At 34.4% G+C, this 15996-nt stretch overlaps 1 protein-coding gene across 4 annotated transcripts in view; it reads left to right on the top strand.

Moving 5' to 3' along the window:
- The window catches only part of CCDC141 (coiled-coil domain containing 141), a 71503-nt gene that overhangs the window by 18211 nt on the left and 37296 nt on the right, over positions 1-15996 (top strand). For all 4 annotated transcript variants that reach the window (XM_042041216.1, XM_042041220.1, XM_042041219.1 and 1 more), the window contains exons 6-9: positions 1078-1331; positions 3518-3637; positions 11519-11713; positions 12370-12542. In XM_042041216.1, the coding sequence (XP_041897150.1) occupies positions 1078-1331; positions 3518-3637; positions 11519-11713; positions 12370-12542 (742 nt within the window). The remainder of the gene's footprint in view (positions 1-1077; positions 1332-3517; positions 3638-11518; positions 11714-12369; positions 12543-15996) is intronic.

Here is a 15996-nt window from a genome sequence, read left to right as displayed (position 1 = left end):
AAATGAAACATTTCTGATTAATACCACTTTTCTGGAAGGCAAGAAGTAAAATGGACAGGCTTGTTGCTGACTTGTTGCAGTGGGCTCACGGAAACTAATCTCTCTTGTTAGCCCTTGGTGGCTGAAGAACTAGAGGCTTCCCACTCTGCTTCTTCCCTAGGTGTTCTACATGGAAGGTGGGGATTTAGAGTGCTTTGCCTTGAATTACCAGTACATGTACTCAGCTGGGAAGATAGAAGTTTCAGGGGAGCTGCTTCTTGTTGTTTTACTGGAAGCATCTGGAAAATATTCCTTTCTTTATACTTTTCTTCATGTCTACCTTGCCACTTATATTGGTTTGTCCCCCCTTCTTCCTCATTCTGCTTCTAAAAAACTTCCCTTTTTTTGGAAAGATTTAGAAATACTGATCATTGTCCATTCAATAGATTTTGAACTATGTGACTTTAAGGAGCTGGAACAAAGACAGACAAGTGACTAATAGGTCATTAAAGTGGACTAGTCCACTGAATTTTAACCCTGAATGTGTCCAGGTAAAGACTAAAGGAAGAAGGTAAGAGTTCCTGATACTTCTGACTTATTTATAACAGCCCCCAGGCACCAGAACACTATTTTTCCCAATGTCTGTGAGGGGTGTAAAGACCTAAACTTAGCTTGCATCACTAGTGAAAAACTACAGAGGTTACTGACCCACACAGGAAGTAAGGTAGAAAATTCCACTTCAGCTTACCCAAGGATTGGGAACCTTCACAAAGAACTCAGTTCTGAGAAAACAATAATACGTCTGGGTTTTGTCTTGATGTCTCTCATCTCTCACCTTTATATGTGTGTGTTTATATATATGTTTGTGTATACACCACTGTACCTTTGTAGGTTTACATAAGAGCTGTCCAACTTGAAATGTCTTCGTATATTAGTATACACCATCTAAAGTAAGCATTTATGTCCACGCAATGCATGAAAATATGTTGTGCTCGTGTATGCAAATAGTTTGAAAAATACTTGGGTAATATTTGAAATATGCTATTAGAATCACAGAGCACTCTGGGTTTTTTTCCTGATGAAATTCTGTTCTTACAGAACTTTTGGAGAAGTCACTTGCCCTTTTAAACAAAAGCCAAGACCTAACTCAATTCATAGAAGAACTCAAATGTGAGGGGCCAAATGCAAATCCAGAGCTGATTCAAGGAGCCCACAGCAGCTGCTTGAAGATTGACAATCTCCTTGAAATGCTACAGGACAGGCGACGGCAACTGGACAAATTCCTTAGACATCAGCGCCAAGGACTGGAGCAGGTTCTGCAAATTTCTTTGTGGCACCAACAAGAGAACCAGGTAAGAGATATAATATCAAGGGAACTCACAGTAAAAACCTAGCAACTGTTTTATGGTACAAACAGAAAAGGAACTTAAATATATTTATTAGGCCAATATTTCTGGGGCGATTCTGTTTGAGGGAATCCTAACTTTTGAATGTTTGATGTTAACGGGAATTCGGGGGATACAGAGAAAACAGAGTACTGGAGACAAGTTCTGCTGTATAAAATCTAAGAGTAGGTTTATGCTCTTTGTGTTGCTTCTGTTTTGCTAGGCACAGCTGTGTAGTCTAGAAGGATGCACAATCTGTGGGTTGCTTATCCGTTACTACCAGGTTATGAAACACAAAAAATGCAGTATCTCCCTTTGGTCTCTAGCTGGAATGTGATGATCTGATAGTCATGATTGTAGCATGCTTTATTTTCAGAATTTTCAATGTTTGAAAGCATATGTATTTTACGTAACTTCCTTTATGGAACTGTCAGCATCATATTTTCTGTTATCTCTTTCATTAATGATAATCAAAGACAGATTGGCTTATTTTATGCATAATTAGTTATCTTTGGAAGAAGAAAGTAATTAATCCAGTCACTAATTATTGTAAATGAAAGATTAAATCTGATTCTTGAAAAACAGGAGTGCTTTTAGATTTCAACCAATCAAAAAGGAAAACCACTGTGTTTTTCAAACAGCTGTATTTACCTTGTCTCCTTTCCCATCTCTTCAACAAAATCACTGAAAGTGAAAATCTGGGGGTTTCTTGCTTATAAAGCAGTTAAGTATTCTCAGCCATTCCTTCAGAGCTCAGGTAGCACAGTGAAATCACGCAGAGGTATTAGCTGTAGTGGAAGCCAACTGATTAAACTCACTGTAATGGCAAGGAATATTGCCAAGTGGTAAAGGGGTGAACACTTTGCTATAACAGGGTTAAAGAATGACTTTTTCCTCTGCCTAATATTACAGAAATACTGGTTTGTTTTGCCAAACAGATAGATGATAAAAAACCCCCCGCCGTAATTTACAAAGAATTTTTATTTCCCTTTTAGCACAGTTTTTATTGCCTACTCCACTTATTTGTATTTTGATGAAATCACAGTAAATGTTCTGTGAAAATGTGCTTCCAGGAAAAATGTTTCAGTCAGTAAGTACACATCTGGAGGATATGCTCAAGAAATGAAGGCTCAGTATTAAAATAATTTCCTTACTTCCCTAGCTCTGTTGGACTCATGAGATAATGGGAACATTTTATTTTTTGTAACTGAAAATATTTCCACACATTTTAAAGGTTCTTTCATTTTTTAGAATTGTTTAAATTTATTTAAAATAGCACGATTCTACATGAGCAGGTAAAAACAAATCTCTAGTGGGCTATTGAAATCTGTAGTACCTAGAGTACAGAAATTCTTAGCATGATGCATATGATCCAAGTATAGGGGTGATTTTCCAGACTGGGAAGATTGGAAGAAATCCTCTTGATACCAGTAACTAATTCTGGATACTACTTTAAAGTGCAAAGCTTCACTCAGGAATTCTTGCCATGTGTTGTTTACAAAGAAAGTGAGAGGTACCTACTGTGAATCAAGCAGATATAAATGCAAGTAATTCTGTGGAATTTAGGAGATATATTTGTATACTGCATATGTTTGCTGCATATACTTGCTGAAGAAGTTTGTAAGATGTAAAAAATTTGTAAATCTGCATAAAATTATTCCACACAATAGTATCCCATTAGCTTAACTGGGGTTTTTCAAGCCAGGGATGGAGAGATTCTATTAGGTCAGAAGTTCTCAGATTTGTAGTCTTTTACTGTATGCAAAGGGATATTTTTAAGTTACTGTATTTCAAGAGAGAATGTACAATATCTTGACTGTGTCAAAAAAGCATGTGTTTATTCTACACATGGCTATAACTTGATTCTTCTTCTACTGTGTTCATTTACAATCTGGTCATGCTTGATGGATACATTTTTGTCTGTTTTGTCACATATATTCCATTATGTGTTTATTTTGGCATTAGTCCTTTCCTTCTGCATTTGTTATAACACAAATGCAAGCATTTAAATAAAAGCATGAACATTAGGAATGAAAAATGAAAGGAATGAAAATGAGAGGGTTTTTTTTTAATGAAACTGCCTTGTACATATTTCAAAGAATGGACAATAATTTCTCGAATTTTTCACCTAGTTCTTTTTATTATTTAATTAGGTAACATCTTGGTATAAGAAAAACATCAGAGATTACTTTCAGAAGCAAAATTTAGGCTCATCACTATTGGAAAATGAAGAGTTACTTCAGGAGCTTGAAGAAATGGAAGTCAAAGTGAAAGTAAGAAATGCCATAATTGGTTGGCGAAGCAACTTTAAAAACGAGTAGCAAAATATGAACTTGGGCATTGAACAAGCACATATAGGAATAGACATTTTCTGTATGTACATGAGATATAGATCTCTACATGTCTGAATTATTTTAGTAATCTTACTCCTTTTAATGCAAGACCTCCATGTTTCTCAGATTTTTTTTTTCATTTAAAATTTTAAAAGCTACTGATAAGTTAAAAGAAGAATAACCCTTGATGTTGTTTAGTTAGTTTTTCAATGTAGTGATCAAGTTCCACACTGGTAATTTACATGTTAAACCCTGTGGCAAATAATAAAGAAAATTAATTTTATAGAATATTGCCAAATTTTAGTGTTTATGAAGGACAAAACCGCAGCCATTTCTACCATAATTAATTGTCAGTGAACTGAATATGTGATTGGAAAAGGTATTTGCCCGTTTATTTCTTGTGACTAAAAGTAATTGAAAATGCTATTCTCATGGTTAATATCAGTTTTCCATAGAATAAATCTGTTACCACTGCTCATAAATGCAAGATGAGATAAAAGAAAATGTTGGTATGAGAAGAAAGGATCTTTGTATGAAATAAATTGCCTATATTTAGAACCTTTTTTAGGTAACTCAGTTGTGCTGTCCTCAGGTAAGTGCTGTTGCTGGGTCAGGATCATTCTCCATGATACCATTTTCATGCAATTGAATTTGGATAACCCGGATGACCAGGGAGACCTTTTTCATCCAAAACCGCTTCCAATAGAAGTAAATGCCTTTTAAAAGGTTATTGTGTTGGTCTTAACAGGCTTCTGATTGTTCACAGATCTGTTTCCTTGTAAGCTTTGTAGTTAAATGTCACATGCTTGCATGTTTGCATAATTAACAGTTAACTGCTTCAAGGCTGTCATGTAAACACAATACAATAATATTGCTAATGCTTCTCCCAGCAGCATGTCAGAAAACACTTATTTTTGTAAAAGGAAAATGGGAGTGTGAAGATAAATTCTTCTGAACTGACCTTCGGCACAAGAAAAGCAGATAAACCAGTAAATGAGTAAGCTGTGGGGTGTTTTCAGAGAGAGACACCCACAAAAATGGGTGTCCTAAAGCATTGCTGAATTTTTAGCCAAATAATCATTAACCTTCCCTGCATTTCATTTTCACAGGCTATTCTTGTAATTTGCTGTCTGAATTAGAAATTAGAGTGTAAGTGCAGAAAGGAGAACAATATGCATTTTCATTTTTTATAATAATCCTTTTCATGGTTGAGTATCTTGAAACTAACTTATAATAATAACACTTATTATTATAATTTCACCTAACAATTCTTCTGCCATGCATTATATAATAATGTATAGATCATTCATTACATTTTACTTAATTGACTTTTTTAAAATTAGGTCATTTAAAAGTGTTTAGCAGTAAACATTTTTGTCACAAATCCATGTGAGTTATGATTTAGAATATGTTATTTCTAGCCTTCTGCTTTTCTTACTAGCAGCATGTTCTAGCAGAGGGAAATTAAATTCTTGAAGGGGATGTTACTGAGCATGTGGATTTTGCTTATGATGTGCAGAAGAGTGGTCAGGTTGCACGCTGCAAATGTAATTGAGAAATCTGTGAATTATGGAGCTTTGAGAAAGCTATGACTTATGGGGCTTTGTGCATTAGTTTTTGCAACACTAAACTGCAGATGTTGCAAACAGAATAAAGGAAAAACCTGTTCTAAAGTAGCGTAAATAAATCTTTTCAAGTAACTGTTCATATATGTACTGTAGCTCAGAGCAAAATGTTTTTGTGTAGTAGCCATGCAGAGCAAATTTTAGTGTTCTCACAGGGAGTAAGAAAGTGGAAAGTTCCAATGTCTGAACTGTTTCACACAACATGTTTATTTACCTATATTATTGCATTAGGCTGAACAGGAGAAAGAGTTTCTTAACTTGTTCAGAGGCCAGCCTAAGAAGGATTTACAGACTTAGTATCTAATTTATGGGACTGGGCTGGGAGGAGTAAGGAGAGAGATTCATTATTATTATTATTATGTTCTCAAGCTGGTGTCTTATGTTGAACTTCACCTTGCTAAGAGGTAAAACCCCTGAAAACATTATCACTGACTTGTAAAATTATTAAGACCAAAAATAAACCCAAGAAATTGTAATTGGGGAAAAAGGCCCTCAACCCTCACAAACTTTAAAAGGACCCTCCTGCCTCCACTCCTGCAAGGACTTTCCCAGTTCCCCCCACCCAGTGCCACCAAGATTTGAGAGAAGAGACATATTTAGGAACTCATGTTTCAATAAAGACATCTGCTGGCACTGCTGCACTGATTACCTGCTTGCTGTTACATTTCTATGTGCATTGGAGGTGCTTGACATGGTAAAGAAGAACTGCTAGCACCACTTTGTGGCCAAATAATTTTTAACATATCTCAGCAATTTTCTGGGGGGTGACAGACTGAATTACTTTTTCCTCTTTGTGCATGTTGTTTTTATCAGCTCACTGTTAGATACACTTCTACAGCCATTCACTGAACTTTTCAAAAGACACATCATATGGTAATTGTCATAGCAGCTCACACTCAGTTGTGTAAGTGCCCCCTATTTCATTTGTAATTTGAGGGAATAATATGATTATGTTTTTAATTATACTGCAACGTAGTTTCTGAAAGCATTTCAAGTATTCACAAGGACTAAATTACCAATGTACTGATGTATGCAACAAATCAATGGCAGGAAGATTTGGGGCTCAGAAAAAGCTCAGTTGTGAACATTTTTGCTTATGGGATAATAAGGTAATTTATCACACATTCTGAAAAAAACAGACTTTTATGTTTAATTGACTTATAGTTTAAATGCTGCTTTATCTAATACATGCATCATGATCTGAAGTCAAAGCTTTCTAAGCTTGACCCTAGAACATTCCAGTGAAAAAGCTTTTACACTATTTCTCAGGTTTTAATTCAAAATCCAGAAGGTTTACTGTATAGACAGAAATGTCCGTTTATCCCACAATAATTGTTTAATAAAAATATAAATTTGTAGGTATTTCTGCATTTCCCCCCCCCGCCCCAGACTTGTGCTGGATACTTTAGAAGGCAGAAAATTTTCAGGACTTTTACTTAAAGCTACAATATTTTTAATTCGCCAGTTTTAGCACTCTTGAAAAATACCTGTTTAATCAAGGAACCTAGAAAGAACTCATTTTCCTTGCCAAATGGAATAGTGAAAGCAGGTTTTTAAAAGACTTTCTAGAGTGAAGAAAAGAATAGTGACAAGAGCTACAGAGACACATTCAATGTGTCTTTAATATGTCAGAGGAATTCACAAGCATCTCCTGATAAATTGAAAAGTCAATGTAATAGTAGATTGTGTGTTCCTTTCAAGGAAAACGAGTAAGAAATATGTTAATGCTGACTGGCAGAGTGTTATGAATTTAGTATGTTGAGGTCTGATGAACAGAAGAAACTAAGATTTTTCCACTGAGTTTTTATGTCCTGTTGATGGAAAGCCTATGCTTTTTATGTGTAGAAACATTTCCTTATAAATAGAAAGCTGAAAATGAATTTGTCACTAGCTATTTTATAGAAAATTTAACCAAGTTTGAGGAATGTTTAAACAGAATAGCAAATGAGTCTAACCAAATTTAATACCCTCAGAGAATGTGTAAAGTTGTAATGTTTGTGAAATGTCTTAAAATATAAATTACTATAATAATGGGGGTTTTGAGCTTGTGTGAAAATTCAGAGAAGAGCCTTGACTCAATATAAACTAGGCAGAGTTTAATATCTGCTTTAAGATCACGTAAAAGCTGCTGTTGGCATCTTGTACCAAACAAATTTATGAATTTTGTTACAATGATACACTCTTACAGGGAATAATTTCACTGTAAGTTGAGTTATTTTCCTATAATTAGTCTTGCCTGCTGTAATTGTGATTTAAACATTGTAATACACTGGAACAATTCAGAACTTTTGTTTTTCTGTATTTGCTTCTAAGCTAATTATGGACAGTTTTTAAATTATGGACTTGCATTAACGTGCATTTTTCATTCTTGCATGAAATATTGTTTTTTAATTATTATACAGATAGAACGTAATAGCAAAATGAGGATTCACATATTCAACTGCACTTTCTTTGCCTTTTTTGTGGCAAATTATTATTAGTCACAGTTAAAAGCTCCCAGCTTCAGGGTTGTATTCTAATTGTCATTAATATCTGTGTGTTTAAATGTAAGTAAAATTTCTATTAAAACCTGACCATGCAATTCATACCAGTCACTCAAGCTGCAAGTATTGGAAGATTACAATATTATGATGCTGATATAATTGGAAATCAAGTCAGTTAAGCTGTGTGTATGGGGACACCTCCTTACTATTTTTTTCTCCCCAAGATAAATTCTTCAGGTAAAAAGGAACAAATACAACACAGTAGACTCTTATTATCCCTAAAATCCTCACTCTTGCTTAATATTGCTTACGATAGAATGACAAACACAGGGTTTTATGAAAGGGGAATTGTACATTAAATAATACAGTGCAGGGTTTCAGTACAGGCTGAAGATTATTGCATCCAGAGGTTGCAATATTAAAAGTACAGGCTGAAGATTATTGCATCCAGAGGTTGGTAATGGTTATTATTTTAATTTGAAAAAGAAACTTTAAAAATGAGAAAGATTTTGCTATAGCTGCTTATCAGTAATAGACAAAATTTTTTAAAAAATTGTTTTTACTGTGCCCAGGATAAATCTCTTTTTAGTAGAAAGCTGACAGTACCCAATTCAAGTCTTCAAGATATATGGGGGATATTTTTGGAGGGTTTTCTTGAGAAAGTGGAGCAACTTCATTGCAGGATATTCTAAAACAGCAGTATTTTAACAAGCATAGAAGGAAATTCAGTGGGCAGTATTTGGCCTTCAGGTGCTTGTTTGGGGAACACATGAACTTGAAAAATCTCTGAGAAGGTTTTTCCTCCAGGTTCCCTTACAGAAGGAAAGAAGAGTTAGAATGAGTGAGACAAGTTTGCATCTCTGTAGGCATACAGTGCAGATATACTGAAGCACAACCAGAACACATCTTTCTTTTTCAAAATGAAGCAAAGCTAGGTTTCTTGAAATATGTGGAATTAGTTTCCTTACTACAGCCCTTAAATTCGGATTGAAACATTTTAAGGCTATTGAGTTCTTTTTATGCTGACTTTTTTTTTTTTTAATTGGTAATACTATAACAAAAGTTAAAAACAAAAGTAGATATAATATGAGAAAAACTAAATAAAACATTAATGTAGATCTATAGATTTTTACAGTTGCTTAGGCTTTCCATGGCAGAAAGGTAAGAGTGTTCACCACAGTGGAGAAATGACTTACAAATCTAGCAGGATTGTCATAATTTTCCTGTTCCTATTCATCATGTTTTCATGATAAAGGGATATGCAGCACTGCACAAAAAAAAAAAAATACTGTTCAAATAAAGCTGTAATCTGAGACATTTCTGCTAGTTCAGTAAAGGTATTATCATTCCTTTTATGTTTGATGTAATGAAGGCTTTTAAAAATTTTTCCTTCACAAAAAGCTTACTTAATACCTAAATAATCTCTAGCATCCTTTTAAATTGGTTTTAATTTAATGCAAATTTGCTTGTTAAAATCTTGGTTAGCATCTCTTTTATAATTTTAATTGTGCATAATTTTTTTGATTGACTTTGCTGAATTTTTTGTCTCTTGTTATATCTTGCAACAGTTAATACCATAGATTAATTCACACTGAAAGGTTCATCACTTAGTATACCTTGGCAGTTGTGCTTCTGAGCGAGATGAAAGGTATTTTTATATAAATCATGGTTTTGAGGCTACCCATGTTCAAGTCAAGACCATGCAGCCATGGTCTGAATGCATGTGCTTTCTATGTTTGGACGTGGTTTTCATTGACCTGTGAGTAGTGCTAGACCTTTTTCCTGACTTGTTCTGGTTAATCTAGAATACAGGAAGGAAAGCAGTCCTTTCCACTGGAATTGCCATGCATGATTTAAGCTTGCTGGGAAATGGATACGTTGGAAATTCTAGGATACCTCTCTAATGTTAGTTTTTGAACCAGATCCAATAGGGATCTGGGAGAGATCCCTAGGATCTCTAGGGAGAGAACAGCATCTCTTGAAGAAGAGTACGTAAAATAAGTTTCTGATCTTTTTGAACCAGTGTTTTTTACCATACCAGTTCGTATCAAAACAATGAACAATGTCAGATAAAGAATGCACTGAACTACAGAGACCAAAATAGGTCTAGTACTGCTTACTGTACTTCAGAGAAGGATAAAGCAGTAAGGGATTTAGAATTGCGGCTGTTTGGGAAAGATCTATGAAAAAACCAGATTGCTTCTTTCTGGAGAACTTCCAAAACCTGCAACTTTCACTAGAAATATTTTCACTAAAAAGAAATGACAAATGTGAAGTCCATGTTTTAAGCATGCTGAAAATAGTGAGCCTACCCTGTATCCTTGTTGTGCCATGTGTAGACTTAAGAGTGTTTTAATGAAAAAATTCTAATTTAAAAATACTTTTCTGTTTGCTTTACTAGACATTTGATACAAATCCATGGAAAAAAGTGCTAAATTAATGCCAAAAAGTTTCCTCTATTATTTAATCAATTACCAGAAAAAGGGGAGGGAATGTATTACCTAAGGCATAGGAAAGTGCAGTGTAGTATCAGACTCTCCTTTTGCTTTGAACAGTATAATGAGTCACTGATTTTAAGTAGACAAGTACAGCAGTAATAAAGTACAATGTAACAGTTTTACTACTTTATAGTTTCCTTTATAGAAACACGGGGGGGGGGGGGGGGGAAAGCAGCAACCAAGGCAGTAGTTGCAGGTGAAATGGTATTTTTCTCTTGACTCTTTCCAAATAAATATCATTTCCTTTTGGGCTGTTTAGTCTGATACATCTTCAATACTTCTTTATAACCTAAAGATGATAGGGGTGAATATTTTAACAGCAATCGTCACCGGGGGTGAAAGTTTTCTAGATGAAATTTTAATCCCTAAAGTTGATATATATTTGGGTCACTACAGTAGAAGCACAAGTCAGTTCCGTGTGAATAGCTGAATAAAGAAAAAGGAGTGAAACAGGTAGTCAGTTCTAACTAACTAAATGTGCTTCCATGTGGTGCAATGTCGACCAAATATTTGTATGCAAACTTGTACTGATTCAACAGAATCCATTTTAAAACACCTTAGTTTTAATGTACCTGGCTCAATTGTCAGAAATGTTTCTGACTCTACGGTTTGAAATTCTGAAGTGTGATCTCCCTTTTTTTCCTTCTGTCACTGCCTCTAGAAAGGTTCATGATCAGATAATGCCAGAGGCATTCTTTGAGTGGATTTAGGATCTTGTGTAGGAAATCAGGGTAACTGTACAATGGAGGATGTCGAGGATGATGGAACACCCTGCTGTAAGGGAGGGTCATTTGATTGAAGTGATTGCCAGACAGCTCTTAGCAGAAATTGTCTCACTGCAAGCTGCTGTTACCTAGGCAGTATTTTAATTTGTTCTTGATTAAATAGGTGGGCTTAAGGGCTGTTTGCCGCGAGAGTGTGGCCATGCCAGGAGGTTTCTGGTCTTTGTTATCCAGACCATTTTTCCCAGCAGACACCTTAGTAACTGCTGCTTCTGCCTGTGAAACTGTGTCAAAGAGTGTAGAATGCCACTGCTGAAAGCTCTTATCACTAAACCCATGATTTTCTGGGAAACGTCTCAGAGTAGAAATATTGTTTTAAATCATGATAGCTTTCATGCCTACAACAATATGCATTTTGCAATGCATATATTATTATCATGCAGTATATTACTTTTCTATGTGTAATTGATTAAAGTGAATTTTTTCCCATTAGGAATGGAATTACACTGTGGAACAATTGGAAGGTGAAGCATTTAGGATCTTGCTTTCAGAGGACTATACAGAAAAAGAACATCTAAAGCTTTCAAATCAGAAAATCTGTCTGTTGCAAGAAGAAGTGTCCTTCCATATGGAAGAAAGGAAAGCCCTGCTGCAAGAGGCCAATGACTTTTTTCATGCTGCTGGCAAGGTTGGTAAGAAGCCAAGTCTGTAATAATAACCTGATAATAAAAATATTAGTGTGCTCTTGAAGGCTGGTGTATGTGGGATTATGCAAACAGTTGGCTAAACAATTCAAAGTGGAAAGTTACAAATTCAATTACTCTTTTTATATTACTTTTTGCCTCAAACTTCTATCCAATATGGCAAATCCATTAAAATTTTTTTCCCTTTTTTTTTTCCCCTTTAAGTATCTTGAGAAAAGCGCTTGCTTTCCAAAATTAAGTATTTGGGAAACATTTATTTGCCAAAAATTGGGCTTTAAGATCCTGAGCTTTGCCATGATGGCTTAAAGCTGTATGAAGACACAGGAACTGCTCTGAAATACCCAAACTGTTACATGCTAGTGTGGACACCAGAAACAATGTCTATACTTACAGTGGTCTCCACAGGGGCTAATTATAATCAGTATTATTAGTAATGCAACCTTATTTCCAAAATCTTTCTGTTAGAAGACTATTCAGAAAAGTTTATATTATAAGGTGTCCAAAGAACAAATGGTATTTTTGTATTATTTTCCAGGTATATTTTTTTCAGATCATTTATAGAAATTTTAAAACCAGATCGTTTCCAAGGAGAGTTCCAACAAAGAACTATTGATAACATATGCTTTTCTTTTTTCTTCAGGTACTTGATGGTCTTGAAAGTATTGAGAATTACCGTAAAATCTCTATTTCAGAAGGCTTACATTTACCTATATTGACTCTGAAGTACAAGGAATTGCAGGAAGCAATTAAAGGTTGCACAGCAACTACCATGCAAAAGGGACGAACTTTAGTTAATAAAGCAGATTCTCGCAGGTATTCCCTCCATTTTTGTGTATCTGCTGCGGTTCTCCATATCTCTATGTCACTTTATAACTCAGCTAGTTAGAATCAAATTGCATTTAGAGCCAGAGTAGTTTACTAAGTAGGTAGGCGTTTAAGGACCCAGTGCTTCTGCCATATTTCTCTGGTGGTATTTGTATGAAATGATCTCTTACAGAAAAATTTTTGGGAATGATACTTGTCAGAGTGGTGTCAAACAATGATATTGGTATAATTGGGTCATTGGATAATTGGTATGGTAGGGCAGAACTCAGAATCAATGGTTTAGTTAACGTTTAGGAAAAGTAAATGTATAGAAGTGACAATTAAAATATAGATAGTTATGAGCATTCTCTGCTGCCCACTGTACCCCTTTTAGACCTTTTTGAAAGCCAGAGTTACAGCAGTTATTAACATGAATTGATGAAGATAAAAATGGAGATAAAACCCTGTGCAGAAAATGTGGAAATTTCTCCGCATTTTAGTAGTTTTAGTTAATAAATAAATACCTCTTATTCTTCCAAAGTTTTTGTTAATTACAGTGATCATGCACTTCATGTGTGTGATTTTTACAGTGTTGGAAAAGGTTAAAATCAGTCCCAGTGGCTTAATATCTCCTACTTTTCAGGAAGTCTTAGTAGGAGGTTGGTGCTATGAGAGTGAGGACTGTTTGTGCTAATGAGTTCTACTTCAAAGACAGAGCAGATGACTATGACTGATGGTTTTCTACTGGTCAGCTCAGCTCTAACTTTCCATTATATGCTTATGTCCTTAGTTATTAATTGCATTTCAACACAACAACTGAAAGCATGTAAGATTTATGATTTATGATTTTAGATTAATCTCATGATCCTGCAAAAAATTTCATCTAAAGGTCCTTCACCCATTAACTCCAGATGTAATTGTCTTGAACCTAGCAATGGGATGAAATCGAAAATTCCAGTAGAAAGTTGTTTTGGAAACACAATGTTTTTACAGCTGTTGTTACTGCTTCCTAACATTTTAATGAAATATAATAGAAAGGGATTTTCTTCAGTGAAACTTTGATTTATAAACCAGCCATAATTTCAGAATGCATGCTGCTGTTCTCCAGGGCTTTATTTTCTGCACACATTGCCTCTACGGAATCAGCTGTTGGGTTTCAAAATGTCTGCACAGCATTAATTAATGTTAGGAATGCTAAAGACCTTAGTAGAGAATGAATCTCTAAAATGGCAAGTCATTAATTTTCTTTCTTCCTTGTTAAGAGTTTTTAAAAAAACATTTAAACAGTCCAAGACATCAGTGGTATATTAAGATATCTACAGTTGAAATAAAAAGAATGGGGTGAATTTTTCAAAACAACCCTATTAGTAATTTCTTATAAAAGTTCAATAAAACTAAGTAATGCTACAGGTGTATCTCCTGTATGCCAAAGTGTTGGTCAGGATTTTCTATAAATAAATAGAAGTTAGATTTCTGCTTAGAAGACATTATAATCTTAAGAAAAGTAAAGCTTTACATCTGAAGCAGCAGTGATTTAGAGAGGGAAGGTAAAACTTCATAGACAATCTAACTAGAAATGTGTTTTGCTGCTTCTAAAGAACAGTGAAAAAATCCAGGCTTTAAAATGTCTACTTGCATTATAAAAAGAAATAAGTCCCTTTATAAGAAAGCAAACACAAAATATCATGGCTTTTCAGTTTTTTCCCTGTTGCCTTCAGGCCTCATTGCCTGAATGTAATGAATTTGCAATACACCTCAGCACATAGTGCTCGTACTTCTGTGCAAGTGAAACACTTAACATTCCTAGGCATGGGCTTGAGGATTACAATCATAGAATAATTTAAGCTGGCAGGTAACTCTGGAGGTCATTTGGTGCAATCCCTTGCTCAAAACCTGTCTGGTTAGGTTGCTCAGGACCGAGTTTTGACTATCTCCAAGGATGGAAATTCCACAATCTCTCTGGGCAATCTGTGCTGTTGTTTAAGCACTCTTTTTGGGAAACATGTTTTTCTTACTCCTATCCAGAGCTTCTGTTGCTGCAACTTGTGAGCATTTTGTCTTGTCCTATTGCTGTGCACCTCTGAAGAGACTCTGATCCTCTCTTTATATATATAATGTCCTACTTTCAAATCTTCTTGAGGCATGTTGCAAACTTATACTAAAAGACAGTTTCTTTGAAATAACTTGAAATATGAAAATAATGAAATTCGTTATTTGAAATAATGAATAAATGAAAATGCTGAAAATATTCATATTGAAAGATGAATAGATGGTAGAAAAGTGACAGAGGAAAGTTCTTGTAAACCCAGAGTGCTTCACAATTAAAATATTGGTAAGGCTGATTTTTAAGCTCTCATATTTTTAAATTAAAACCAGCTAGAAAAACAGGAGCAAAAATTTCTATGTATTAATTATAAAAAAATACAAGCAATAAGTTTTGCCTACTAAGAAAATCCTTGTTACTTTGCCAGCCAATTGGCTTGCCTATGAGTATAAGAACTGTCTTTATTTTACTGCTGGTTTAAATATACTGTATTGAATCATAACAAACCAATGATACTTTCAAAGGCTTTATCGAGATGTGTATTATCCTTTTCAAAACCCGTAAATCTTGTTCTCTTACTGCTTTTTTAAAATGAGTAGTGCTAGTAGCTGTTTTTAAACATACCTCTTTTTAAGGAGAACTGAAATAGAGGAATGACATTTTTAGAATTTAAGATTAAAGCAGAAACGAAGAGGTTTCTAGTTTTTGAAAGAGTGACTTAAAAAGTTTGTAATCACCTACTTCCTGAAAAGAACTTAAAATTTGGGTTCTCTTTTTGTCAAACTCTTGGATAAAATTCAAATTATGTACTAACACCATACTTTATATTAGTAATGTAGACTAATATTTTTCTTTGAGGTTACAGAATTTAACTCTGAGCCTTATCTGAAGAAAATTTCCCTCAATACTAGAGGACAAAGTAAGAAACCTAGAATAAGCATCTATATTAACAAAAGTTTCTGAAGAAACTAAAGTAATGAAAAACTTATTTTAAACATGTCTGTTTAAAAAAATTCTTACGATGAATAAATCTAAGTAGTAAATAAGTTGATATGAATGTGTGCATGGGGGGAAGTTATATCAAAACTTCAACTCTTAATTGTATGAGGTAACTTCTTTACAGTCTAAAGTGGACTGCCTCAAATATTCCAATTCTGAATTGCTTCCCTAATATTATCTTTTAACTTCAAAGGCAAGCCGTTGTTTTGTAAATTGGTGTGATTTTTTTCTTCAGTTGAAACAGCACCTTTAAGGAAAGGTTGACTTAGAATGTATATAACATTCTTTTTTCAACTACTGTAAAAACACTGAAATATTTGAGAATCCAAAGAAAACATTCTTTTAAAAGTACAACTGGTATGTCATATATTTTCTCTTTTAAGCTCTTCCATTTGTCATTTTAGTTTTTAAATAGTATAG

This window comes from Corvus kubaryi, unplaced genomic scaffold (genome assembly GCF_017639235.1).
Source record: "Corvus kubaryi isolate FWS band 111438036 unplaced genomic scaffold, C.kubaryi_AGA036_p1.0 37396, whole genome shotgun sequence".
Lineage (NCBI taxonomy): Eukaryota > Metazoa > Chordata > Aves > Passeriformes > Corvidae > Corvus > Corvus kubaryi.
Note: the sequence above shows the minus strand (reverse complement) of the source record. Positions and strands in the feature narration are given on the sequence as shown.